General features: G+C 57.2%; 1 protein-coding gene across 5 annotated transcripts in view; it reads right to left on the reverse strand.

The window, feature by feature from the left end:
* LRP8 (LDL receptor related protein 8) overlaps positions 1-25,310 on the reverse strand; it is an 87,924-nt gene that overhangs the window by 25,343 nt on the left and 37,271 nt on the right. For 2 of the 5 annotated variants that reach the window (XM_075556354.1, XM_075556343.1), the window contains exons 3-9: positions 15,822-15,944; positions 8,782-8,910; positions 5,970-6,347; positions 5,275-5,397; positions 2,566-2,604; positions 1,438-1,557; positions 1,240-1,365 (exon numbers count right to left, since the gene is read on the reverse strand). In XM_075556354.1, coding sequence (XP_075412469.1) covers positions 1,240-1,365; positions 1,438-1,557; positions 2,566-2,604; positions 5,275-5,397; positions 5,970-6,347; positions 8,782-8,910; positions 15,822-15,944 — 1,038 coding nt within the window. Of the gene's footprint in view, positions 1-1,239; positions 1,366-1,437; positions 1,558-2,565; positions 2,605-4,448; positions 4,572-5,274; positions 5,398-5,969; positions 6,348-8,781; positions 8,911-15,821; positions 15,945-25,310 lie in introns of all 5 variants that reach the window. The other 3 variants (XM_075556378.1, XM_075556361.1, XM_075556371.1) reach the window with 2 other exon arrangements.

The following is a 25,310-nucleotide window of genomic DNA, read 5'->3' on the forward strand; positions in this document are numbered from 1 at the left end:
ATCAGGGCCCCAGGTGCAGAAGGGGCAAGCAGCAGCCTGGGCTCTGTCCTGACCAGCTGTGCCATCTTCCTAAATGAGAGCCGTCGGCGGCACTTGCCAGGAGAGGACTGACTTGGGTTTGGTGTAAGTGCATCTAGATATATTCGCATGTGCAGGCTTCGTGTCTACACGAGCAGCCACATGGACTGTGCTCTCCACTCGGTCCCGTGTCGTCACAGGCGATGAGCTGATGTCTGGGTTGTAGAGGGTACCCTTTGGGGGGTGGGGTGGTTTGTGTGTCAGGCCTCTTGGCTCCTGTGCTATACCACCTACGACATTGGGTGCTGTTATTTGTGTACGTGGACTTCTGACGCCAAGGTCCCGCTGCCTGGTGCCGGCCAGTTCTCTTACATATGACATGTCTGCAGCAGTCTGAGATCCCCCTCCCTGGCTTCTCTCGCTGCCATACGTAGCAGCCCTGTTTGAGGTGCTCAGCCCCAAACCCTGGCGCCCTCCTTGCTCCATTCAACTCTTGGACACGTCCCAGTGGTCCTACTGGCAGCCCGACGGACCACATCTGCAGCCGGCCCGCTCCTCCTTGTGCCCACTGCCCTCATCTCTCTGGATCACTGCAGTGACCCACCCTGCATCTTCTCGTGCCCCCAATCAGTTGTCCTCGGCATCGCAGTCAGAGGGAGCAGGTATACAGGTAAGCTGCTCTCCTCAGAAAACCTTTAGTCCCCCTCGTCCCCAAATTACGGTAGAATGATGACACTCTAGAACAGGTGTCCTCAAACTACACCCCGTGGGTCACATGTGGCCAGCTGAGGATGTTAATCCGGCACGTCAGGTAGTTTTGCCCTGTTTGTTTTTTCACTTCAAAATAAGATATGTGCCGTGTGCATAGGAATTTGTTCAGTTTGGTTTTTTTTAAACTATAGTCCGGCCCTCCAACGGGCTGAGGGACAGTGAACTGGCCCCTGTTTACAAAGTCTGAGGAGCCCTGCACTAGATCCATCCAGCCGACGGCTGTGTGGGCCTGCAGTCTGTCTACACACAGATGTGGGAGTGTCGATCTCTGTGGCTTGCATGCATGCTCAGTGTGTGGTGCACAGTGTGTGTGTGTGTGTGGTGTGGTGTGGTGTATGTGTGTGTTCTGGGAGGGTCTGTGGATCACCTTGGGGGCAGCCTGTCCATCCCTCTCAGAGTGGAAGCATGCTGCCTCCCGTGTCCCCTGAGAACCCTGGGGGGGCCGCATACCGACAGCCTTGCAGTTCTTGGTGGACGCGTCCATCTCATAGCCAGGGTAGCACTCGCACTTGAAGAAGCCCTTGTAGTTGACGCAGATCTGGCTGCAGGCGTCAGGGTCGGTGCACTCGTCGATGTCTGTGCGAGAGAAGCTGGGGGTCAGGAGGGGCCGGGAAGGCTGCCTCTGCTGGGCGCGGGGGAGGATCTCACCACCACAGGTCTTCTGGTCCAAGAGCCGGAAGCCTGCCGGGCACGTGCACTCAAAGCCGATCTTGAGGTCCGTGCAGATGTGGGAGCAGCCCCCATTGTTGTGCAAGCACTCGTTCAGCCCTGAGGAGGGACGCAGGCGCCTGAGGGCCAGGAGCCAGGGGTGGGGGGCAGGACCCCCATCATGCCAGAGCCACGAGAGCTCTGCGACCTCCCCCACCCAGTGAGTGGGCAAGAAGAGGGGCAGGCACTTGCTCAAGGTCAGACACAGGCTGCGGGCAGAGGAGAACCAGAACTCAGGTCCCGGCCTCCCAGGCTAGGGCTCTGGCCTCCACCAGGCTGGGCCTTGGCTGGTGGACCTAAGGTCTTGCTTTCCCAAGCATGCTTCTGGCAGTCCCTCCTTCCCAGTGACCTGAGTTGAGGGCACCTGCAGGGATCCCATCTAGCACCTCCCAGGATCTCCAGCCCTGGGGCGCTCCCCCTTGACCGGATGGGTTTCCCGGCCCTCCCGGTTCCTGCTGTGCCGTGGGCTGGGCTGGAGCCCCGAGGTTTCCTGTGAGCACGGGTCTCTAGTCGCCCGCCACTCTTCCCCCTGTGGCCACGGTCTGGTCTGTCCACTCCCTCTCTGAGCAGGGTGGAGTTAGTCCCCTCCCCTGAAGGAGCCTGAAGCTGGGTTGCCCAGACACTTCCGAGGCCCCTTTCCTAAGAGTTCTGCTACTGCCGGTCCTCTCCCACCTTGGAGGAGCGTGACGGATTCTTCTCATCTCCTATCCTCCATACCAGCCCCTGCTTCCTTCCACCCATCATCACCAGCCTGGGCCCAAGGCTACCAATTATGGCAAGGGGTGGAGGGGGGCCAGGAGGCCATCTGAGGGCCCTAGGAGAAGTCAGGAGGCCGGGAGCCAGAGCCCCCTGTCCCCTACCTTACCTGAGTCATAGCAGCTCCGTTCTGCAAGCCAAGGGGGGCACACAACCTCCCCTGCCCACGCGGCACATGCACCCTATAGCAGCCAAGCGGAGCGAGCTGACTGGGGCAAGCACCCCCTGGGCTGAGCTGCCCACCCCAGGCCATGCGCAGCTGGGGGTGCCCCACCTCCCGGCTAAGCCATGCTTAGCGAATGTCCCCTTTACCCCTGGGCCTCCTCCTGTTTCCCCGGGACGCTGGAGGAACTGAAAGAACAAGACCATAGCAACCCCATGACTGGAGGGACCAGACTTGGGGTGAATCAGCCAGGCTTATGAAGGCGGTTGTCACTGAGCATGGTGGCTTTGGGGGCCCCTGGGGGTACTCCCTCCAGGGATTTTTCTGCCACACGTAGCCCTCCCTGCACTCTGTGCGCCACCCCAAACAGCATCCATTGCTCGTTCGTTCACTCACCCACCCGCCCACTGCTTCTCTCAGGGACCCTGCTTCTCTCCGTTCACTCCTCCTCCCCCCTCACAGGCAGCAGGAGCCTGACAGCTGGACGGGGGACTCTAAAGCTCCATGGTCTCTTCACCCCACTTCCCTGAGGGCTCTCTGAAGCCCCCTCGCAATTACTGAGCTCTGATGGGGTGGCATCGGTAGGGTGGGCTGGCTCTGGAAGGGGCAGTAGGCATGGCCCCTCAGAGCTGGAGTGGGTGGGCATGGGTGGGGCACAGGCTGAATTACAGTCTGGGCTAGTCCATCCCAGACACTCCTTCCCTGGAAGGAAAGCCTCTGGCCCGTCCCCCTTCCAGCTGGAAGTGAATTTGTTAGTGAGCCAGAGAGAGAGAGAGAGAGAGAGAGTGTGTGTGTGTGTGTGTGTGTATGTTAGGGTGGCGATGGGGGACAGAGGGCCCCAGAGTCCTGATTGCACTGAGGCCACCTTGAAGGAGAGAGGGCTTTCACTATCCCCACCCCGTGCACACGCCCGCATGCACACACATCAGCTCACGTGCACGGGCTGACAGGTCACAGGCACAGCCCCAGACGTGGGCATCCACGTGCATGCATTCCCGTCCTCCTCAGGGGGACGTGGACATCAACCGAGACTGTCCTCTCACCAACGGAGAGACCCAGAGGACACGCACAGACACAGAGACATGCACACACTCTTCTCTCGGTGTCATGCAGGAGGCGAGAGGGCAGGGTCCAGTGGGCCTCAGGCCCTGGCTAGCTCAGGTCAGGGTGGGGAAGGAGGGCTGCTGGACTCAGCTGCTTCTGCTTTCCTGCCCTCCCTGTCTCCTGCCTGCCTCTCCACTAGTTCCTTCTCCTGGGGCTTCTCCCAGCAGGGTCTCTAGGGGGTGGGGGGCTGTCTCCTGCAAGCTCAGGAGGAGGCTGAGTGACCTTTACCCAAAGACTCCTTTCAAAGTGAGTTTTTTTCTCTTCAAAAGGGAAGGAAACACGCTGGTGCTTCTGGTAAGCCGAGAGCAAGCCCCCTAAGAGCCCCGGAAGATGGTGCTGGGGAGCTACATTTGCCATTTTACTGCAGAGGAGGGGGCAGCCAGGCACGTCCTTCCCAGGGGCCGTCTGTCCAAACCTCCCTCCGTCCCAATCTCCCGAGGCCTCGTGACCCTTTCTGGAGCCCACACTGGGCCTCTGGCATGTTCTCTGCCAGGCTGGATGCTCCTGTTCTTTAGAGCCTGGTGCCCTTCTGGAGAGCTCTGTTCTTAGGCATGTGGGAGCCGCCAAGTCTGGTTTTCCTACGAGTCTGAGCTGCTGAGGGCTAAGGGCAGGGTCACCTCCTGTGGCTGGGTCATCTACCCCACCCGGGCCTGTCCTGAGCCAGATGGCCCCCAGGGTGAACTCAAACTGGCCACCTGCCTCCTGTTGCCCACCTCTCCCTCTGCAGGCCGCCTGGAGGGCCCTGGCTAGGTGAGCAGGGGAGGGCACTGTGAAAGGGTCTGAGTATGAGCACACACTCAGAGGGCAGGAGAGGGAGGAGCCCAGGCCCTTAGAGAAAGCTCCTGAGTCCGGAGAGAGGGTCAGGGCGGAGGGTGGGGAGCGCAGGGGAGGTTTTGTCTGGAGGGGAGCAGGCAGACAGGTACTGTACCACACTCTTTCTGAGGTTCATCCGACCAGTCTCGGCAGTCCCTCTGGGTATCACACACTTTTCCGCCGTCCACGCACTCGCCACTCTTACACTGAAATCTGCGGGGACCCTCACAGGAGAACTCTGTCAGGCCGGACAAGAGAGCGGACAGCACTGGTGAGGCCTCTGGCAGGGAGCGCCTCGGCCGCGCCTGGGCCTGGCGTCTCAGAAGGCGATGGTGCTCCAGGCCCTGGCCCCAGACGTCCCACAGGCAGGCTTCTTTGAGGACTTGGGTCACAGGAGGACCAGGACCTCACAGCACTGCCTGCATCGAGTGGGGCAGGATGACAGACGTGGGTCTGACCCCGCAGTCCTGGGCTCAGGGAGGGGTGGTGTCACAGTGCTAAAGATCCTGTGGGTGGGATGTGTGTGTGTGTGTGGTGTGTGTAGTGGTGGTGGCGGGGAAGGAAGGCTATGCTGGAGGACCCAGGACAGGCAGGGTGCCAGCCGCTTGAGTGCCTACTCTTTATCCTCCCCCAGGCGATCAGGAGGCAGGATCCCAGCTCCTCAGATCCAAGCAGGGTGACCAGAAGAGCCACCTGAGAATGGAAGGGGCCCCAGGGCAGCCTGGACCAGGTGTGGAGTGGTGGGGCTGAACTTTCCTCCAGTGCCTTTCCACACCTCTCTAGGCCTTTACAGTTCTTTCAAATACAGTCCCAGTGCCACTAGGCCCCCCACGGGGGGGATGTGGTGACACTCTCTGGGGTAAACCCAGTTCTCCCATGGGCTGGCTCGGGAACCAGGAGGCCCCCTGGCCCTGAGCCCAGCCCCCGGCCGCCCCACGCACCCTGCAGGCAGCCAGCCTCATCACTGCCGTCAGCACAGTCCTGCTCCTGGTTGCAACGCTTGACCGCAGCGACACACGTGCCGTCTTCACACTGGAACTCATGACCAGGGCAGGTGCCCAGCGCTGCGGGGAGAGCAGTATGGGGAGGGTGAGGGTCCCGGGGTCAGGGAACAGCACTCCCCGGGGGCCCAGGCCCACTCCCCACCCCCTCCGACAAGAGCAAGAAGCGGCTGAGTTTTGGGGGGCCTCCAGGGGCACCTGGCCAAGGCACTTCCAAACGACAAGACTGGGGAGACTGAAGCTCAGAGAGGGGAAGGGCCTTGCCCAGGTCACACAGCATGCTGGACACACTCGGGTCTCCCGTTTCCCACCCACTGCCACCCTCCAGGGTGGTGGGGCACGAGGCTTTCATTTGCTTCCTGGTGGCTCAGGCAGGTCCTTCCACTGCGACAGGCGCCCACAGACAAGCCTAAGCGAAGCAGTGAACGGACAAGCTGTGCCTAGGGCCCCGGGGAGGGCTCCGTCCAGCTGGGCGGGGTCAGGGGTCCCCATCCCCCAGATGCGGGAGGAGCCCCACCATGGGTCAGTCCGTAACCTCAACGGGTCTCTTCTCTTCCCCCCACTTCACACAACGGGAAATGCTTCCCCGCCAGACCCGCAGTCCGGGGGCCGCGGGCAGCGGGGTTGGGGCTTACGGCAGTCGGCCTCGTCCGACTTGTCCTTGCAGTCACGGTCCCCGTCGCAGCGCCAGCCCAGGTGCACGCACTCGCCGCTGCGGCAGGCGAACTGGACGGCGGGCGCGCAGGCGGCGGGCGCGGCCGTGGCCCCCGGGCCGGGCCTGCCACACAGCCGGGCCGCCTCGTCCGAGCGGTCCTCGCAGTCGAACTGGCGGTCGCAGAGCCAGCGCTCGGGGATGCAGGCGCCGCCGCCGCAGCGGAACTCTCGGGGCCCGCAGGCCGGGTCGCCGCAGCCGCGCTCGTCGCTGCCGTCCCCGCAGTCGTCGTCGCCGTCGCACACGAACACGGCGGCCAGGCAGGTGCGGTTGCTGCACTGGAACTCGTGCGGGGCGCACACTGCGCGGGACAGACAGCCACAGCCGGTCGGCCCGCCGACCCCACCTGGCCAGACCCCGGGCGCGCGCTGGTCCCCTACGGTAAGCCGCTGCAAGGTGGCCGTGTTCTCAGGCATGGCTAAGCGTGCGTGCGTGCGTGTGTGTGTGTGTGGGGGGTGTTCCAACCCAAGCACTGCCAAGACCACCTGGGGGACATCGGTCAACACAAGCCCTCTCTGAGCCTCCGGGGACTCCCTGGGTCAGAGGGCACAAGAAGTCCTGCCTGGCAGGAGTGGAGCTGCGTATCCCGAATGATCTTGGGATGCTGTTGGGAAATGGGGCAAGACTTTTCCATCCGCTGGGCAGGCCACCAACCTACCGCCCCAGCAGTCTGGGCATCTCTAACAGCCCAAATCTCACCTCCTCCACAGCGCCTGGGGTGGGGGTGGGGGGTGGGGGACTGGCTGCCTGGGCAGCTCCCTCTGCCTTCTTTTCTGGGGGCAGCAGGTCACTGGCCCTGCTTGGGGACTGGGTCTTCTCTCTCTGGTGGCTGCTTTGAGCTCTGGGGTAGTCTTAGCCATCAGCCCGGGCGCCCGACTGGCAATTTACAGAGGGGAAACTGAGGCCCAGAGACGAGAGCCACTTGCCCAGGGTTATAGTCCACCTGCGGTGGTGAGCTAATCAGAACTGGTTCTCCCCGCCTCTCCCACAGCATCAGCTTTTTAGCTGGGCGAGCCCCTCCCCTCCTTCCCTCAGATGTTGGCTGTGGCCTTAGGGAACGGAGGCGTGGCAGTACCCATTCTCTCCACCTAGGGGCGCCCACAGCCAGTGTTTTCTATTTCCGGGCGGAACCATGTCAATTTTCATTGTTGTTGAACACGAACTAGAGTGATGTCTTCAGTTTCATGTGCGTCGGTGCCATGCGCTTTTGACAGTTCTGTCACGTTTCTGACAGTTGTGAATTTTCCCTTCTGGGATTTTGGATGTTGGGGCCTAGGTGGGGAAGCCACATACTCCCCCAAGAGGCCTCTCCCTCCCCCCAGATTATGTTGATGCCTGATTAGCGCCCCTCCTTCTTGTCCAGCCTTAGCTTGTACATGCCAAGGGGGAGGCCCTCACTGCCCATCGAGAGTGCTGGCGGGAAGTGCTTCTTTGTACCGCATTCTCTCCTAGATTGGGGAGCAGCCAACGATGCTCTCAGGCCTGTCCTTCCCTCTCCCTCCACCTTCCCCCACCACTCACTAACAGAAAGAACCTAAGGTTCTTCCCAGGTGTTTGGGAACTGTCACAGACAATGCCAATGCCACCCGCTAATACCCCACGTCTCCCCATCACACAAAGAATGCTTCTGTCGCCACGTGTCCCAGTTAGAAACCTCTGGCCCCTGCAATAACACCTGGTGGCCACTGGGGCCAAGGAAACAGCTGGTTGTGGAGCAGAAAAGAGGGACAAGGACCTAGGCCTGGCTCTGGTGAGGCCCAGCAAAATCATCACTGCTGAAAAGTCCACGCCATCAGGGCTTTGAACCCCCCAGCCTCGCCAAGATCCCCAGTACTCGGAGTCACCCTGCTCCAGACATACATCAGAAAGCCAGGCTTAAGACACAGCATGACTCTGGAGCCTCGGAGAAGGCAATGTGGTAGGAAGGAGGCCCGGATGAGGGCGTGGGGCTGGCCAATGCCAGGGAAAGCCTTCCTAGGGGCCCGCCAGGATCTCTGCCTCCAGTAACTCAGGCTCGCCATCCTGCTAGGGACGGCCCCTGGGGCAGGACTCCCTGGAGGCCCCTCTCAAGGCCTAGCACATCCCAGTTCCCATGGAACTGAAATGCGTGAGCCCAAGCCACACTCCCCGCTGCACCAGGCCCTGCCAGCCCAGTTCCCGGGAGGGAGATAATCCTGTGATGGAAGCTCAGTGACGTGGAACTGTCCCGGTGCCCACTTCCATCTGTTCCTGCTGAGAGCGCAGGAATGTCTTCCTGCTCACTGACACCAGCGAGTGCCGGGACCTGAGATTTCAGGGCCGCCATCCTGCACACCGCAGGTGTCTGCCCTCTCACCCTGGTGCCGCCAGGGCCCTGGCTCCAGCCCCATCCTGGTCGCCGAGTCCTGGCCGGGAGGTGGGTGGAGACTGGTGGAATGGATGGGTAGATGGCAGACGTGGCAATATCAACCTCGCAGGCTGTGATATCTAGACCGGAGTTTGACTCTCACTTCTAGCCTCGGGCACTTTCCCGCCCTGTCTGAGCCTCAGTTTCCTCACCCATAAAATGGGGATGGTGATGGCTACCCCTGGGGTGGTCGTGAGGATGAAGAAGGAAATGTTTCCAAAGTGCCTGGCCATTATTAGTGTCCAGATCAGCATGCTTCCTCATCACCTCCTACACCCCACCAAGGAACTCCCCACAGCCCCCAACCAGCGGCCGCCACTCTCCGTGGCTGCCCGCAGCGCAGACTCACGGGAGGCACAGCCCGCCTCGTCGGCTCCGCTCTCGCAGTCCTTCTCCCCATCGCAGCGCCACGACGCGGGCACGCACTTGTGGCTGGTGGGTCCACAGCTCAGCTTCTCTGCCGGGCACACCTGCTTGGCTGGGAGGGCAGACACAGGGGTAGGGTTTAGCCAAGGTGGGCACAGGCTATGGCACCAACCAGGCCGGTTCAGCCTGGCTCTAGTTACCTTCCAGTTTCTTTCTCTGCTATCGCCGAGGCGATTTCAATTTCTAGGGACTCTATGAGTCAAAGCAGAATTGCCCCGTGGGTTTCCTAGGCTATCATCGTTTGGGGTGAGGGCCCCGGGTTTTCTCTCACAGAGCCACCGGGGAGGTTTGAACCCCCAACCTATCAGTGAGCAGCTGAACTCTAGCTATTGGGCCACCAGGGCGCCATTGTATGCCCCTCAACCCAACCCACAAGACCTCAGAGTAACCCAGAGGCGTTCCAGTCCTGTCAGCTTTACAGAAGCAGCCTGCCTCCTCCTCCTCCCACAGAGTGGCCAGTGGGTTTGAACCCATGACTTTGTGGTTAGTAGCTGAACACTGGACCACCTTTGCCCCTAGTGCTCATGGCCTCCTGGGCCTGGCCTTCAGGTTCCTCCTGACAGGCTGGCCCTACAGGCTGCCTTGGGCCCCACCTCCCACTCCACCTGCCCTCCCCACTTGAGATCCGGAAAGTTGAAGACATCATGCCACACGCTTCCTCCTCGTTTCCCAGCTGGGTGACCTTGGGCCAAGCACGCCCTCCCTGGGGCCCAGCCTGTCCTCTGGATGGACGCGTAACTCCATGACCGAAACGTGTAGCTTGCAGCGCTCACCAGGACCCCTCTGCTGGGACCCCACCTGGCCTCTCCTTTGGTGTTATTGCGGGAGCAGCATCGCCTGGCCCGGCAGGGACCGCGCAGCTAAAATTACTGCTACGCAGTCAGAGGCTGGCTCAATCAGGGGCCTGGTGCCTCAGGCTGGATGCTCGATTGGGAAGAGAGGATGCAACCCCTGTTCAAGGCTGGGCACGGCGGCTCCTTCCCCAGCCCCGGGATCTCTCGGTGCTAGTCCCTCAGCAGGAGGAAGGTGGGTGGTGCCCCAGCTAGTGCCAACACTCACTGCCTGTGCACACCTGGCCGGCAGCTTAGCTCTGCACCTCGAGCCCTGCACCGCAAAGTGGGGATGCTGCAGTCCCCTGCATTCCCGGACAGTTAGGACCACTAAAGGACTGCACGGGAAGCACCCAGGAGAAGCGCCAGCCCAGGAACCCAGGAAAGCCACCTATTATTATTAATTGCATGTAACCCAGGCAGGCTCCCAGACTGTGACTGGAATCAGCTCAGTGGGGAGAGCACAGGGCGGGGATCCAAAGTCAGCCTTGTCTGAGGCCAGGCCGGAGACACTGTGCCGTTCAGCCCAGAGCGGGAGACCACTCCTGCCTCACCCCCTGGGCTGGAGAGCGGAGTGCAGACAAGTGGGGTAGGGAGGACAGGTATCTGAGCCGAGGTCCTGAACCCTACCTTGGCCTGGGAGAGAAGGGCGGCCCCCAAAGTCACCCTCGAAGCATAAAGCAAACAGCTGGTAATGGAGGAGGCAGGGGTGAATGCTGCCGACATCACACGGGCGCCGGGTGGAGGGACCTGCAGAGGGCTCAGATACCCGAGAAGCCAGGTCCCGCCTGCAGTGTAGGCGGAGGGAAGGGGGGTCCTTCCTGGCCACCTCCACAACCAACACGGCAAGGCACCCTGAGCACCCCACCAGAACACAGGGACACAGAATGAGACCAGAGGGTGCCCCCCACATGCTCTCTGATCAAGGTCGGCCAAGGAGGCGTTGAGAAATGCAGGTGCCTGGGCCCCAGTCCTTTTCGATTGAGCACAGACTTTAAAGGCAGAGCCTCACTCAGCACCTGCATTTTAACAGCCTCCCTCCCCGCTGGGTGAGTTCCTGCACCTGCCGTCTGAGGTGCCTGGGTGCACACTACACATCTACACGGTCTGGGGCACATTTTCTCTTTGGCCTCTTACATTAACTCCCACGAAATATAGTACCTTCCACGTTTGCAATCTCCCAAGACGGGCAGACAAGGCACCTGCTGACCCCCTGAGCTAGGCCTGGGGAAGCAACTCCAGAGGAGTTAGAAGGGACCATATCTCTGGTGTTGGCTCAGCCAGGCGGGCCACTCACACTCAGCACCCCCTGCGGGCAAAGCCGGCACTGCAGGCTGTTGGCATGAGCTCCTGGGGTGCCTTTCATAGAGACCACCATGCCACGTGCACATCCCTAGAGTGGAGCAGGGTGGTGGTCCCGCAGGGAGTCACTCAGTTTTGCAGGGGAGGAAACTGAGGTTCAGAGAGACCATGGTCCTGGCTAGTAGGTAAGAGACAGATCCAGGTTCCTCTATTCTGTCCACTACAAGGCGAGAAGGCGCCCAGCCTTAGCCCCCAGGGGACTGCAGCGGCCCTTGACCATCCACACCACCTCCAGGCCTGGTTTCTGTAGACCCCAACCCAGTAAGCAGGCACCTGAACTTTCAATGAATATTTACACAGCTAATTGCATAACCTTTCAGCAAGGACAATGATTAAACAACCCGTCTGCTTCCTTTCTTTATAATTAATAAGACATTTGCTGTGTCCCTAAATAGACAGCTCTAATTGCAGGCTCTTGAGGATCCAGCAGTGCCCAATGCCAACTCCTGGCACCCCCCAAAAAGCCGAGGCTTCATCCTGGAGGGCCAGGCCTCAAGGTCACGTTGGTTGACGAGTACCTACTACAGTGACCATGAGAGAAGGCCCTTCCTAAGACCACTTCCAGGGACCTGCTTGTATGGACACGGTGCCTCGCCAGGAGGGACCCTGGATCAGCCTGTGCACTGCACACTGGCAGAGTCAGGCTGGGAAAGTGCTGCCCCGTGGCACCTTCCGCTGCGGAGGTCCCTGCCATCACCTCCACTTTGCAGGGTGGGTGGGGACAGAACTCAACTCCCATCTCCAGTCTCTACAGCCCCTGCCTTGCCTCCTGCTGCCCTTCCCTGAGGCTGAAGGCAGCAGCCCCTACGGCCTAGAGAGGGGCCCCTCACAGAGGGCTCCTGGGCCGGTGTTCGGGCAGGATCCACAGAGAGCCCTCTCATCTGATGCCCACCCTCAGCATACTGAGTCCAAGTTCCCCCAGGCACGTAATGCAGGAGGAAGTGTGACTCAGAATCACACAGACCTGGGTCCAAACGTCATTCATCAACACAGTCGCTTAGCCTGCCTGCCCTTCCCAGTCCCTTGAGTAAAACATGCTCCTGGTCTTTCAGGGTTCGTGGTTGGCTTAAAGGAAGAAGCCTTTGCAGGTAAAGTGCAGAACCTGGAACGCACTCCAGCTCCTGAGACAAGGTGTCCTGGTTTTGTTTCCTGATATGCAAATGGCTGGTGGAGGGGCCTGGGGAACCCCCGGGCATACTCACTATCAGAGTCCACACAGCGGTGAGATACAGCCCTACCCTGCCATTCTCTGGGATGGATGCTCACGGGGTGCCTTTGGCCCCCTGCCCAGGTGTCCCCAGGTTCTGAGAGGCAGTAGTGAAGAACCCCACTGGGTCTCAGGCAGCTGGAAACCCCCTCTCCACCACCCCACATACAAGTTGGCAAGGGGGCCTGGAACTCCACCTCTCTATCCTTGTCTGCACTCACACGTTCCCATTCCAGCAGAACCCTGCCCTAGAAAGCCAAACCCCACTGGTACCGTCTCCAATTCATAAGTTCGCAAATTGATAAAAAGGGAAACATCTGCTGAATGAGAGAGAGCACTTGGAGGCCCACTCACTGCGCAAGCCTGGCTTCTGTCAGTTCAGAGTCTTCCGGCTGCAGCCTCCAGATGCAGAGGTCAGCTCCCAGGGGACCGGCTCAGACGTGGGGCGCCACTCAGTGGATCTCCACCCCCAGTCAGCACCACACTCTCTTTCTCTCTCTCTCTCTCCCTCTCTCCATAACCTGCTAGGCCATCTCAACAAATCACATTCCCTCTTCAGCTTTCATTCCCATATCTCCAAAAGGAACTGGGAGTCCTGGTTATGCAAGGGACTGCTAACCCCAAGGTCAGCAGTTCGAGTCGACCAGCCACTCCGAAGGAGAAAGATGAGGCTTTCTACTCCTGTAAAGAGTTTCGGCCTGGAAACCCACTGGAGCAGTTCTGTTCTGACCAATTGGGTTGCTCTGGCTAGATGGCAGTGAGTGAGCACTTTCTGCTGGGAAAGGAAGGAGTCCAACCTGTGTGGAAGGAGGCTGTGTGGCACAGTGGTTTAAGCACTGGTCCTCAGAGAGACAGGTTAGCGGTTCCAACCCACCCAGAAGGCTCCGAGGAAGAAAAGACTTGGCGACCTGTTCCTGTAACAAAAAACAGCCTAAAAAACACCGTGTGTGTGTGTGTGTGTGTGTGTGTGTGTGTGTGTGTGTACAGTCTGTCACCTGGGGGTCACTCCACCACAGCAACTGTAGGAAAGGGAGAATGTGGCTGACCTGCCAGCTCCATCCCCACCTTCCAGGAGGGAAGGATAGCCCCCTTTTCAGTTAGCAACACCCTGGGGGAGGAGCTCACTCACCTTGGGCCACCCTCCCCCACCACCCTCTCCACAGCTGCCTGAAGGTGGGTCAGAAGCCGTCCCCAATCAAGTGAGTTATAATTAGAGCTGAATCGTTCCTTCATTAGGCAAATGTTCTGGGCTTTCTTGTGTGACTCCTGGCTGCCATTGAGAGACAAAACCCAGAGGCAGCCCTGGGAGAGGCTCAACCAGCGGAGAACCTGGGGGAAAGGGCCCTGCCCGCCTCTCACTCAAACTATTTTACCAGCTTCAATTGGGGGCGGGGGGCGATGCTGTCAGGAAAGGGCCTGTCGTCAAAACAGAACAGTAAAAATAGCACGGCCATTCCTCCGGTGTGTGGACACCTTGCCTGCACTTGATCTTTACACTCTGTAGGGTAGGCACGGCACTCCATTAAACAGCGGCATGGACTGAGGCAGCGGGAGATTGGGCCACTTGCTGGAGGTCTCTCGGGTTAGAGGGCCTGAATCAGCCAGACCAGACGACACATTAGACTCTTCTGCCTACAATAATTTTTGTGTGTGTGTGTGTGTGTGTGTTGTGCGTGGAAGGGGCTCTATCCTGGGAGCTGGCACAGGCCCCAGGAACCTGGTAGGCCGTGGAGGTTGCTATAGCAATGCCAATTAAATGGGCAGCGGGGTAGTTGCCGGGTTCCCAATCAGGGAACAAGTCTGCTACAGGGTCCTGCCGCCCCAAATTCTGCCTGACCTTTGGGGTCCCCCTGGCTGACCTCTCTTCCGTCCTGGCCACTTCCAACCATGATAACCGCACAGAAAGTGGACCCTGGACCCTGTGCCCCAGTGGGCACAGGCAAAGGAGAAACGGGGTCTTAGAAACCCTCTCAGAGCCAAAGACGGTCCAAGCCTGGGAACCCTAAATCTCGAAGTCTTAGGAATTCTGCAGTGTTCAAGACTGGGGTCTCGGAGGGGACAAGGAGCCCGCAGGACCTTCCGGCACATTACCGGGAAGCCCCGAGGAGGGGTGCTGCCTTCACGCCGCTCCCCAGGACACCCTGCAAGCCTCAGAGGGACTCTGGTCCCCTAGAGAGGCCTGCTGGGAGTGGGGGGGGTGTCTGAGCAAGTCCCCCCTTCCCTGGGTTTTCGCTGCCTCAGGTGTCAAGCAGCAGTGCCTTCAGGCCTGGCCCGAGACAGCGGTGTAGGGTGCAAGACAAGCCCCCCAGCAACAGCCATGTTAGGGCACCCCTCCCCTCCCACCCAGTTGTGGAACACCACAGTTGCCCTCTGGCCTGGAGTCCCTGAGTCAGCTGGGCAGCCCTGGGCAAGTGCTCAATCTGCCCCGGCCTCAGTTTCCCACGTGGTTGGGATTGGCAGCGGGTACGTGGGAGCTTTGTGTCTGCAGATGCAGAGACAGGACTGGGCTCCCCTCCTGCCCAGGCGGAACGGCCCTGAGGGTGGAGAGGGGACAGTGCGGGGGCAGGGCTGGGGGCAAGGGCAACTGTTCAAGGAAGCAGGGCCCTTTGTCTGGGGCGGGTCGCCTGCTCTTCCTGCCTCTCCCTCTTGCTCTCACGTGCAAACGGGTGGCTCTGTTGCTAGGAGACCAGGAACCCCAGTTATCACCAGCCGCAGCCCTGGATGGGACTCTGGCCGGCATTGTCCCCGCCTCTGCCTCAGGGGCAGCTGTGACCCCTCCAGAGGGGCTCCCGGGGTCCTTGCCAGATGCCCCCCCCATCCTCCACGTGCCCCCTCCCCCAGTCCTTTGTTTCTGGCAAGCTCATGCTGCAGCTCTGTCTTGGGGATGGCTGGGGTCTCCCCGCCCCCTTCTCATCTCCTTTTTAATTTAACAAATGTCATGGAATGACCTGCTGGGTGTAAGTTTGCTTTGAGGATTAGGGCCTGGAACAGGAATCACGGAGAGACAAAGCCCAGAGTGTGGGAGGGGGGCCTGGAGCTGGCTGGGCCCTAAGCTGCTGGCCCAGGGTTGCCTCCGCCCACCCATCTCCACCCAGCCGGCCACTGTGCTGCTACCCCAGCTTTGCCAGACCCAGGTTCTCCAAGCCCCTGCTGGGGTCTCTGGGCAAGTCACTCAACACCTGGCCCTCTAGGCTCGGCAAAATGCAGAAAGTGACAGTCCCCACCTCCTGAGGCTGCTGTCGGCACAAAGAGCAGAGTGGCAGCGTCAGGCAGTCAGCAGCTGTGCACTGTTAGGATGAGGGCCCTGAACAGAAATGTTGGGGAGGCCAGGGCCGGGCAGGAGGTTCAGGGGGCCTGTTTGTGGCTCCTGCTCTGGGAACAGGGCCAGAGGTAGGGCAGGAAAGCCCAGGCACAGGTAACTAGAAAAGCAGCAACCAGACACACCTATTGATCAGGGCCCCCAGCCCCAGGCGACAAGGCACAACCTCCCAACAAGGCAAGGCTCCTAAGGACACGGAGGCCCAGGGCCAGGCCCACCCTCCCGGCCTGAGTGGCAGGACTCACTACAAGTGGCCTCGGACTCGTCGGAGCCGTCAGGACACTCCTCCTCGCCGTCGCACTTCCAGCGCTCCGGGATGCAGTGGCCGTTGGCGCAGGTGAAGTCGCTGTCTGCGCAGGTCTTCTTGGCTGTGGGGGGAGGGCAAGAGCGTGAGGTGCCTGGGGGGCACAGGAGGCTTTCCTTGGATACTAGGTCACAGGGTAGCAGGCCCACCAAGGACAGGGAGGGGCAGAGCACCAGGTGGGGACAGGTGACACCTGGCCCCACTCTCCAGGTGCTCAAGTCCATCTCACAAGAGCATGCCCATCCCTGGCAGAGCCCAGCTTTTTCTTCAAAGTCCAGCCCTACCGACCCCACCTTCCAGAGCTCTTTCTGAGACCCATGAACTGGGTCTCAGTCCCCCATGGCCTGCTTGTCCCACGTCCCCAACCAGACTGGACATCGGGGGCTCTTCCCCAGGCACCCAGGGAGCACTTGACAACGGATCCTGGAAGCAATGATTATAGAGTGGGGGAAGATTAGCGGGGTCCTTTACACGGGCAGAGTGGTAGAAAGAGCGTCTACCAGGCAGGCCCTGACCTGGGCACAGGCAGGCTGCGGCTGGGGACCTCAGACCTGGGGTTTGAGTCCAGCTCTGCCTCTTGCTAGCTGTGTGGCCTTGGGGTGCTAAGCTCTGAGCAAGCATTCGTTTATCTGCACTGTGGGAGGAGGAAGCCCAGGGCTCTGAGGAGCCACGGGAAGCTGTGCGCAGCAGGAACAGCCAGCGGAGATGCTGGCACCGGTCAGGTGCTCAGTCAGTGCTCTGTGGGAGTCTTAAATGGAAGTGAGGGAAACAGGGTGTCCTGTACCCCCACAGCGGGCATACAGGCTGAGCTCCCAGAGCTGGGAGCAGAGCTGCGACAGGCACACTAGGACACTGGCTATCCCAGGGCCCAACTATCATGGCTCCCTGGTGTCCTGGTGGTACAATGGTTAACAGAAAGGTCGGTGGTTCGAACCCACCAGCCGCTCCGAGGGAGGAAAACGAGGCTAAGCAAAAGCTGGAGATCTGTTCAACAGCACAATACACTTCCATTACAGCACCTGGCAAACTGCCGGCGAGCCGCTCACTGCAAGGTCAGCTGTTTGAAACCAGCAGTCGCTCTGTGGGAGAAACGGAGGCTTTCTGCTCCCGTAGACCTACAGACTTGGAAACTCGCAGGGGAAGTTCTAGCCTGTCCTGTAGGGTCTCCACACGGAGCGTCGACTCGGGGGCTGTGGGTTTGGCTGGCTTTCAGAGACTAACAAATTGACACACAAATCGCCGTCTTGAAAACTGGGAGGAGGCTGTTCTGCCCTTTCCCTTCATAAGTATGCACAGGAGCCTGTCCCTCAGGGGTATGCAGCGCTTCCTTCACTTGAGCATAAGAGCTTAAGTCCTTTGTTGGAGGAAGCAGTGATCTGAGCATTACCTCCTGTCTCCTTACTAGTGAGCAAGGGAATACAATTATTCACTTTGCTGAAATGCCGCCGTGTGTGTGTGTGTGTGTGTGTGTGCGCACGCGCGCGGCTTTCTGTTCCTCTCAGCCAAGGTCCAGGGGGCGCATCCCTCAAGTCCAGTGACAAGCTCACAGGGCAGTGTTTGCCAGAGGACAAAGTCCAGGAGGGTCAGGAAAGGAGGAAGAACGAGACAGGACACAGAGAGGAGTGGGTTGAGGGATGCCACATTGCCGAATCGATGGCATGAGACAGCGCACGAGGACTGCTAAATGGCAGACATACCTGCACAGTAAGCCTCCACCCGATTCACACCCTAAAGGGGGAAATCGCCCTCAAGAAAGCTCCCCATCAACGATTTCACTGAGGGATCCAGTCAACGGAGGGAAGACAGAACAGAATCCCAACTTCTGGAATCCAGAGTTCAGGAGCCACTGGAGGCTGGATGAATGCAGCATTATTGCCCTGAGATAATAGTGAAACTTCACACCCAAAACACCCTTGACATCTTCTTGTCACGCAGGGGAGCGAACAATATTGGATGGTGTCAGATGTGGCAAATAAGGGGAGGGGGGGGTAAGATGGGAGGGAGGGGATAAAAGGGAGCTGATATCGAGGAGTCCAAGAAGAAAGAAACTATTTTGAAATGGATGGTGGCAGCCATTCTACAACTCTGCTTGGGGTGCGGAGCCCTGGACTGTTATCCTAGGTGTAAGAGCTCCCATCAAAAAGACCAAACGAACAATAGTTTAACTTGTAAAGACTGTCTGCCTTGAACGCTATGCCTTTTCAAGATCTCCCTCTACGGGGCCCGGAGCCCTAGTGGCGCAGAGGGTGACATGGTGTGCTGCCAGCGGGCTCAGCGGGTGGGAACCACCAGATGCTCCGCTGGAGGACCCAGCTTTCTATTTCCACAAAGACGTGCAGTCTCAGAAACCCACACTGGCAGTTCAGCTCTGCCCTCGCTGGTCCCCAAGGGTCAGACACAGTTTGATGGCAGTGAGTCTGGTTTTTAAGTGACCCCTAGCAGACCCAGCCCTGGTGGTGCAGAGGGTAAGCACTTGGTTGTGAACCAAAAGGTTGGCGGTTCAAACCACTGCCTGCTCTGTAGCAGAAAGAGGTGGTGTCTGCTTGCATAAATATCACCAGCGCATTTCCACTCTGCCCTGGGGGCATCCTGGCAACTTGGAATCAAGCTTACGGCAATGGGTTTGGCTTGGTTCGATACCAATCAAATGGTCCCCAGTAGCTAGAGAGATCAGCCGAGGGGTGTGAAGCACTGATGTCAATGGCGGAAAGAACAAATCAGACCAGGACGGTGAAAGAGGCCACAGCCCTAGGAGGAGGCCTCTGAAATTATCTGAGTAGAAATTGTAGACTCGCTATGTGTCCTGCTGTGTATGGTCTCATGCCACCACCACCACACGATACATAAAGAGTGGTCTCCCCGTAACACACAGGCCCATTGGGCCGGAAGCATTTTCCCTTGGGTCGTCTGGGTGCTCGACTCCTTTCCGGGCACCAGCACCCCCGCTGACCACCACTAAGCGTCCGAGACAGGAGCGAAGGCGGTTGTCCCGCCAGGCCCTCAGGGTGAGTTGAAGCTGCCAGGATCCATACTGGCTGTGTCCTCCACAACAGCCCACTGTGGGTGGCCGGTCTGTGTCAGACATGCAGGAGCTGAGGGACTTCCACAGGTGAGCACTGGGCAAGGCACTTCCCTTCTCTGACCCTCACTTTCTGAGTCCAGGGAGTGGACGGTGATTTGGCAAGACAAGGAGAATCTCTCAGCCCAGAGCAGCGACCTCTCCTAAGCCTGAGGAGTCTGGATCCCCAACTCGGATCTGCTAGAACCCTAAGCTGAGGTCCTCTTCTTGAATGATCTTGGTGCTGATATGACTCCAGGGCCCCTGGACAAATGTAGAGCAAGCCCCTGGCCCCAGCCTGCCCCTCCACACCCACGGTACTTACCCTGTCTCTCCCGTTCTTGGTCTGAAAGTTTATTCCCCCAATGCCACCTCCTTTCCATTACACACTAGCTAGGTCTCTAGTCAGGGTCAGAGCCCCCTCCTGCCCAGCTCCCACAACCCCCTGAAATTCCCTCCAGGTCAGTGGTCAGTAAGCTTTCTCTGGACAGGGCCTCATAGACCATATGGTCTCTATCATAACCATTCAGCTGTTGGCATGGAAGCAGCCAGACAATAGGTAAGTGAATCAGCACGGCTGTGTTAAACAGAACAGGTAACAGGCCAGATGTGACCCGTGGGCCTAGTTTGATGGCAACAGCTCTAGATCACCAGAGTCCAGCATGGTGAGCTTCCCAGTCTGCCCCTCATGGCCTCCAGGGCAGGGGGTCTGTCCCACTCACGACCTGACTCCAGGAGCGCTCAGTGGGGACACTGAACTCAATGGAGACACAGCTACTTGGCCTTTGATATCACAGGTCTAGGGCTGGGGGCTCACCGTGTCCTTAGGACACCCCTTGGCTAGTTTTATGTAAATCCTCTCACCCACTGGCAACCACTAGGACCCCATCTGCTCCCTCTGCCCTGGATAGTCGCCAGGGACTGGGGGACCGAGAGCTCTGCATCTGCTAGTTTCTGCCTTCTACAGAGTCCACATAGTATGTTTATAGCTGAGTTTCCCTCACACTTTGCTTAGACACACCCCTGTATGGGCAGGGCTAGCAGGAAAACCCTGAGGGATCACAGTCCACCTACAGAGCAGGTTTCCAAAGCCCAGAGGGGAGCGGGAGGCTGGCAGAGGGGCAACAGCAAAGAGGTCAGGAACCAGCTCTCCCGCCTCATGGCCCAGAGCCCCCAGAATGGCACCCTAAGCCCAGCACCAAGGGGTGCTTGATTGGCAATAAATACCAATACCGCCTTTTGGTAAATCACAACTCATAACATGTTAAAATAAACTCAAACCTCGTGATCACACAGGCTGGTGTGCTTCTTCCATGTGGGCTTTATTGCTTCTCAGCTGGATGGCCGCTTGTTTGTCTTTAAGCCTTTAAGACCCCAGGGGCAGTATCTTTTGATAGCTGGACACCATCAGCTTTCTTCACATTTGCTTTTGCACCCATTTTGACCCCAATTCTACCTTACAAATCTGGCTAGACCAGAACATGTACACTGGTACAGATAAGAGCTCACAGCACAAGGACTCCAGAACAGATAAACACCCCAGGACCAATAAGGGGAGCAGCAATACTAGGAGGGCAGGGGTGGAGCAGTAAGGGGGAACCGATCACAACGATCAACGTATGTTCCCCATCCCACGGGGACGGGCAGCAGTTGGCATAAGACATGAAAAAAAGAACAGAACAAAACCTGTTTAAACACTAACAATATAATTTTCTAGCTTTCTCTTTGATCTTAGATAATTAAAGTAATCTGGAGTGCCTCCGGTTGAGTAATGCCTCTGGTTCCTCATTTAAAAGAAAATCGAACCAAAGACAAAACAGGTCTTTCTGGGGTTACTAGTTCTACCTATCTCATAAAATTGATATCAGATTAAATGATGTAAAGAATATAAAACACTCATCAGTGTGCCTGGAATAGAGTCAATGGTCAATATTTTTATTAGTAACATATCACTATTCACATATAAACATTATTTTATAGACTATATATAATTATGAATACATAAAAAAGAAAATGTCTCTAAATCACACTGCCATTGAAAATCAAAGTTAACTAATAAATGCATTATTCACATATTAAAAAGAAATAATTATATATTATTAAGGGGGCATAGGGGAGGAAGGGAGGGGAAATGAGGAGCTGATACCAGGGGCTCAAGTAGAAAAAAAATGTTTTGAAAAGATGATGACAACATATGTCCAGATGTGTTTGACAAAATGAATGGATATAAGTATGGATTGTGATATGAGCTGCAAGAGTCCCCAATAAAATAAAGTTTAAATAAAAATTTAAAAAAGAAGCTCAAACCAAACTCGCTGCTATTGACTGAGTCAATTCCAGGGCAGGGTAGCACTGCCCCTGTGGGTTTCCAAAGCTGTAACTCTTTACAGGAGCAGAAAGCCTCATCTTTCTCCCAAAGAGCAGCTGATGGTTTTGAACTGCTGACCTTGAGGTGAGCAGCCGTTGTGTAACCCCCTTAGCCGCAGCACCTGGGGCAAAGGCTAAGATGGACACCAGAGGATTTCCCTACACCAGACACTCAAGAATCGAACACAGAGATTCATATGTCCCCGTTTCTGTTTTCCTGCTCTAATCCCAGATGTCCTGTGTGCCAGTCTCAGCTCGGCCTCCATGGTCCACGAGGGAGGCCCGCTGCCCTCCCGCCTGCCAGGAGGAGCTCCAATCCCGGAGTCATTAAGCACCTCTGAGTGGACCCCCAGACAGATCCTTTCGTGGCTTCAGAGGCGGGGAGAACAGCCCCACGGAGGCGGGGAAGTCCCGTGAAAGTTCCATTGGGCCAGTACCCGGAAAAGAATTCACTCTCTCATCCCTAGGAGCTGAGCAAGTGGCAGGCTGGCAAGAAGCCACCACAGGCAGCCAGCCCAGGAGCAGGAAGCAAGGCCAAGGAGGGGACAAAGAGCCCGTCCAGGGCTAGCCCAGCGCCCTCCAAGGATGCCTTCCTCTTGTTATTCTGGGGCCATTGGGGGAGAGCGTGGGCACCCTCCCGTCATGTGCAGCCTCTGGCAGGGCCTGGGGAAGGGGGCTGGGCAGTGGAACGTGCCCTCGAAGTCCCAAGGGGTGGGTTCGAGGCCAGCCAAGTATAGGAGACGGCAACCAGAGGGGGACATAGTGTTAGGTGTACTCACCCAAATTTCTCTTTGTTTCCCCTCCCATCGTGGTAAACTCTACGTAACACAGTTTGTCACATTAGCCATTCACACGGGTAAAATTCCGTGGTGTTATAACATCCCCCCCCCCCCCGCGCGGCACTACCATTGCCAGCGCACTTTCCCCAGAGAGCCCTGGAAGCTCGGGGTCACTGGGGAGGGGTTGGGGGGGCTGCTAAGCACCTGCCGAGGAGGAGGAGGAGGAGGCCACCTGCTCTGGTCAAGACCGATGGTCTCATGCACCCTGTGTCCTCCGGGTGGCTGGAGTCAGCATTGGCAGTGGGTTCGGGTTTGGTTTATTTCCAAAAGCCATTCATCACCTGAAACATGGGCACTCAGCTCCCACTAAGCTATCCCTTCTCATGCCCTCCCTCCCGCACCTGGTCACCACTCTACCTTGCTGTCCTTTTGCTTGCATTTGCCTCTTCCCGGTGTTTTCTAGGAGCGCGGAGCCGTCCAGCCGGGATCGTCCCATCAGCTCTGCTCTGAGGGCTCTGTGCGTGACAGTGTGAAGCCCGGCCTGGCACCGTCCTCACCTTCCTGGCTGTGTTTGCGCCATTGTTGGGGCCATTTCTCTGAGAGTCTTCCTCTTCTCCGCCAGCCCTCCACTGTACCAAGTATGACGTACTCCTGCAGGGATGGGTCCCGCGTGATCCCGCGCCCAGGGGACAAGAGGCACCGTCTTGCCCTGACTGCTTCCCAGGGGCATTCTGGCTGTCCTCCTTCCAAGCCACGGCCTGGCCTTCACCAACGCCAAGGTGCTACTGCAGTACCTCTTCTGCCCGCTGCCTCACTCCCTATCTAGCTCTTTCGCGTGTCGGGCACTTGAACAATCGTGGATCAGGTCAGGCTCAACGACGTCTTCAACACGCTGAAAGAGGTCCGAGGCGGCAGACGTGCCCAACGCAGTATGCTGATTGATGTCGTGAGGGCTGCTTGCCTGGACGCTGGCTGTGGATGCTGGCCAAGCACAAGGAAACCCATGATCACTCAGTCCTGCCCACACCATGCTGTGGGCTCAGGAATCTAGTGGGCGCATTTTTTGGTTGATAGGTTTTATTTCAATGTGTAATCCATGCCGAAGGCTGTGACCTTTGATCTTCATCAGTAAGTGCTTCGCTGTGGGCAAGCCAAGCTGTCACCTGCTGCGTTCTTTTCTTTCACCCAACGACGTCTATATGCACAGTTCAGTGCCGCTGACTCTACCCTACGTGTTGCACAACCACCATTCACACCCTCTTTCAGATTTGCCTTCGTCCTGCAGATGGAGTACGCAGGGCCAACAGCCACGACCCTGACACACACCTTTCCTGGTTCCCAGGCACACTGCAATGCTTTGTTCTGTCTGGACGATTGCTGCTTGGCCCGTGGACAAGTCCCTTATGACCTCGATTAGGTGTCTCAAATGTCCATTCTTTGTAACGCAGTCCACTCTTGTGCTCCACACCGTCAAACAGGCGTCACAAAACCCAGGTAAACATCTTTCTAGTAATTTCTGCTTTGGGCCAAGATCCATCTGGCACCAGCAGCAAGGTCACAAGTAGGACCATTCAACACTGGTCCTATCGTGTCTGCATCATTTCCCTTAGCATCGTGGTTTCAAGGTTCAGTTACGTTAGAAGCCCATCTGAACCCTGCTTTTCTTACAGCTGCTGGCACCCCACTGTGTGTGATTACATTTGGCTTACCTACTCACCTGTCGGCAAAATGTCTTTGGAGCCAGTTTGGACATGTTCCACTCTGACTCTGGCCTGGCACCAGTGTGGCACCACCTCAGTGGACGTCTCTTCACAAACGTTCTTGTCTAGTGACCAGGCATCAAAGAACAAGGACTCACATCATTGTGTGCTCACCTTCTCAATATGATCGCTGAAGACAAATGGGTGCATAAGCAAAGGCGGCAAAGAAAGCTGATGGCGCCCAGCTATCAAAAGATATAGCATCTGGGGTCTTAAAGGCTTGAAGGTAAACAAGTGGCCATCTAGCTCAGAAGCAACAAAGCCCACATGGAAGCAGCACACCAGCCTGTGCGACCACGAGGTGTCAAAGGGATCAGATATCAGGCATCATCAAAGAACAAAAAATCATATCATTGTGAATGAGGGGGAAAGCAGAGTGGAGACTCAAAGTCCATCTGTAGGCAACTGAACATCCCCTTACAGAAGGGTCTTGGGGAGAAGATGAGCCAGTCAGGGTACAGTGTAGCAACAATGAAACATATAACTTTGGGAACCGATTACAAGGATCTACATGTGACCTCCTCCCTGGGGGACCGACAACAGAAAAGTGGGTGAAGGGAGACGTCGGACAGGGCAAGATACGACAAAATAACAATTTATAAATTATCAAGGGCTCATGAGGGAGGGGGAGCGGAAAGGGAGGGGAAAAAAAGAGGACCTGAAGCCAAGGGCTTAAGTGGAGAGCAAATGCTTTGAAAATGATGAGGGCAAAGAATGTACAGATGTGCTTTACACAATTGATGTATGTATAGATTGTGATAAGAGTTGTATGAGTCCCTAATAAAATGTTTAAAAATAAAATCAGAAATGCAACCAAAAAAAAGAAAAGAAAAAAAGAAACATACAACTTTCCTCCAGTTCCTAAATGCTTCCTCCCCCCACTATCATGATCCCAATTCTACCTTACAAATCTGGCTAGACCAGAGGATGTACACTGGTACAGATAGGAACTGGAAACACTGGCAATCCAGAATGGAGGATTCCTTCAAGACCAGTGCTGAGAGTGATGATACTGGAAGGGCAGAGGGAGGGTAGGGTCTCAAGGGGGAACCAATTACAAGGATCAACATATAATCTCCCCCCTGGGGGACAGACAACAGAAAAGTGGGTGAAGGGAGTGGGTAAGATATGACAAAATAATCATAATTTATAAATTATCAAGGGTTCATGAGGGAGGAGGGAGAAGGGAGGGGAAAATGAGGAGCTGATACCAAAGGCTCAAGCAGAAAGCAATTATTTTGAGAATGATGAGGGAAGCAAATGTACAAATGTGCTTGACACAATGGATGGATGTGTGGATTGTGATAAGAGTTGTATGAGCCCCAATGAAATGATTTAAAAAACAACAACAAGCACAAATGCTCGTCGTCATCCTTGTCGGGTGCCATTGTGCTGGTTCCGGATCCTGGTGACCTGACACACAGCGGAACAAAACGCCGTCCCCATGATGGCCTGAGCCTGAGCCC

This window comes from Tenrec ecaudatus, chromosome 1, assembly GCF_050624435.1.
Source record: "Tenrec ecaudatus isolate mTenEca1 chromosome 1, mTenEca1.hap1, whole genome shotgun sequence".
NCBI lineage: Eukaryota > Metazoa > Chordata > Mammalia > Afrosoricida > Tenrecidae > Tenrec > Tenrec ecaudatus.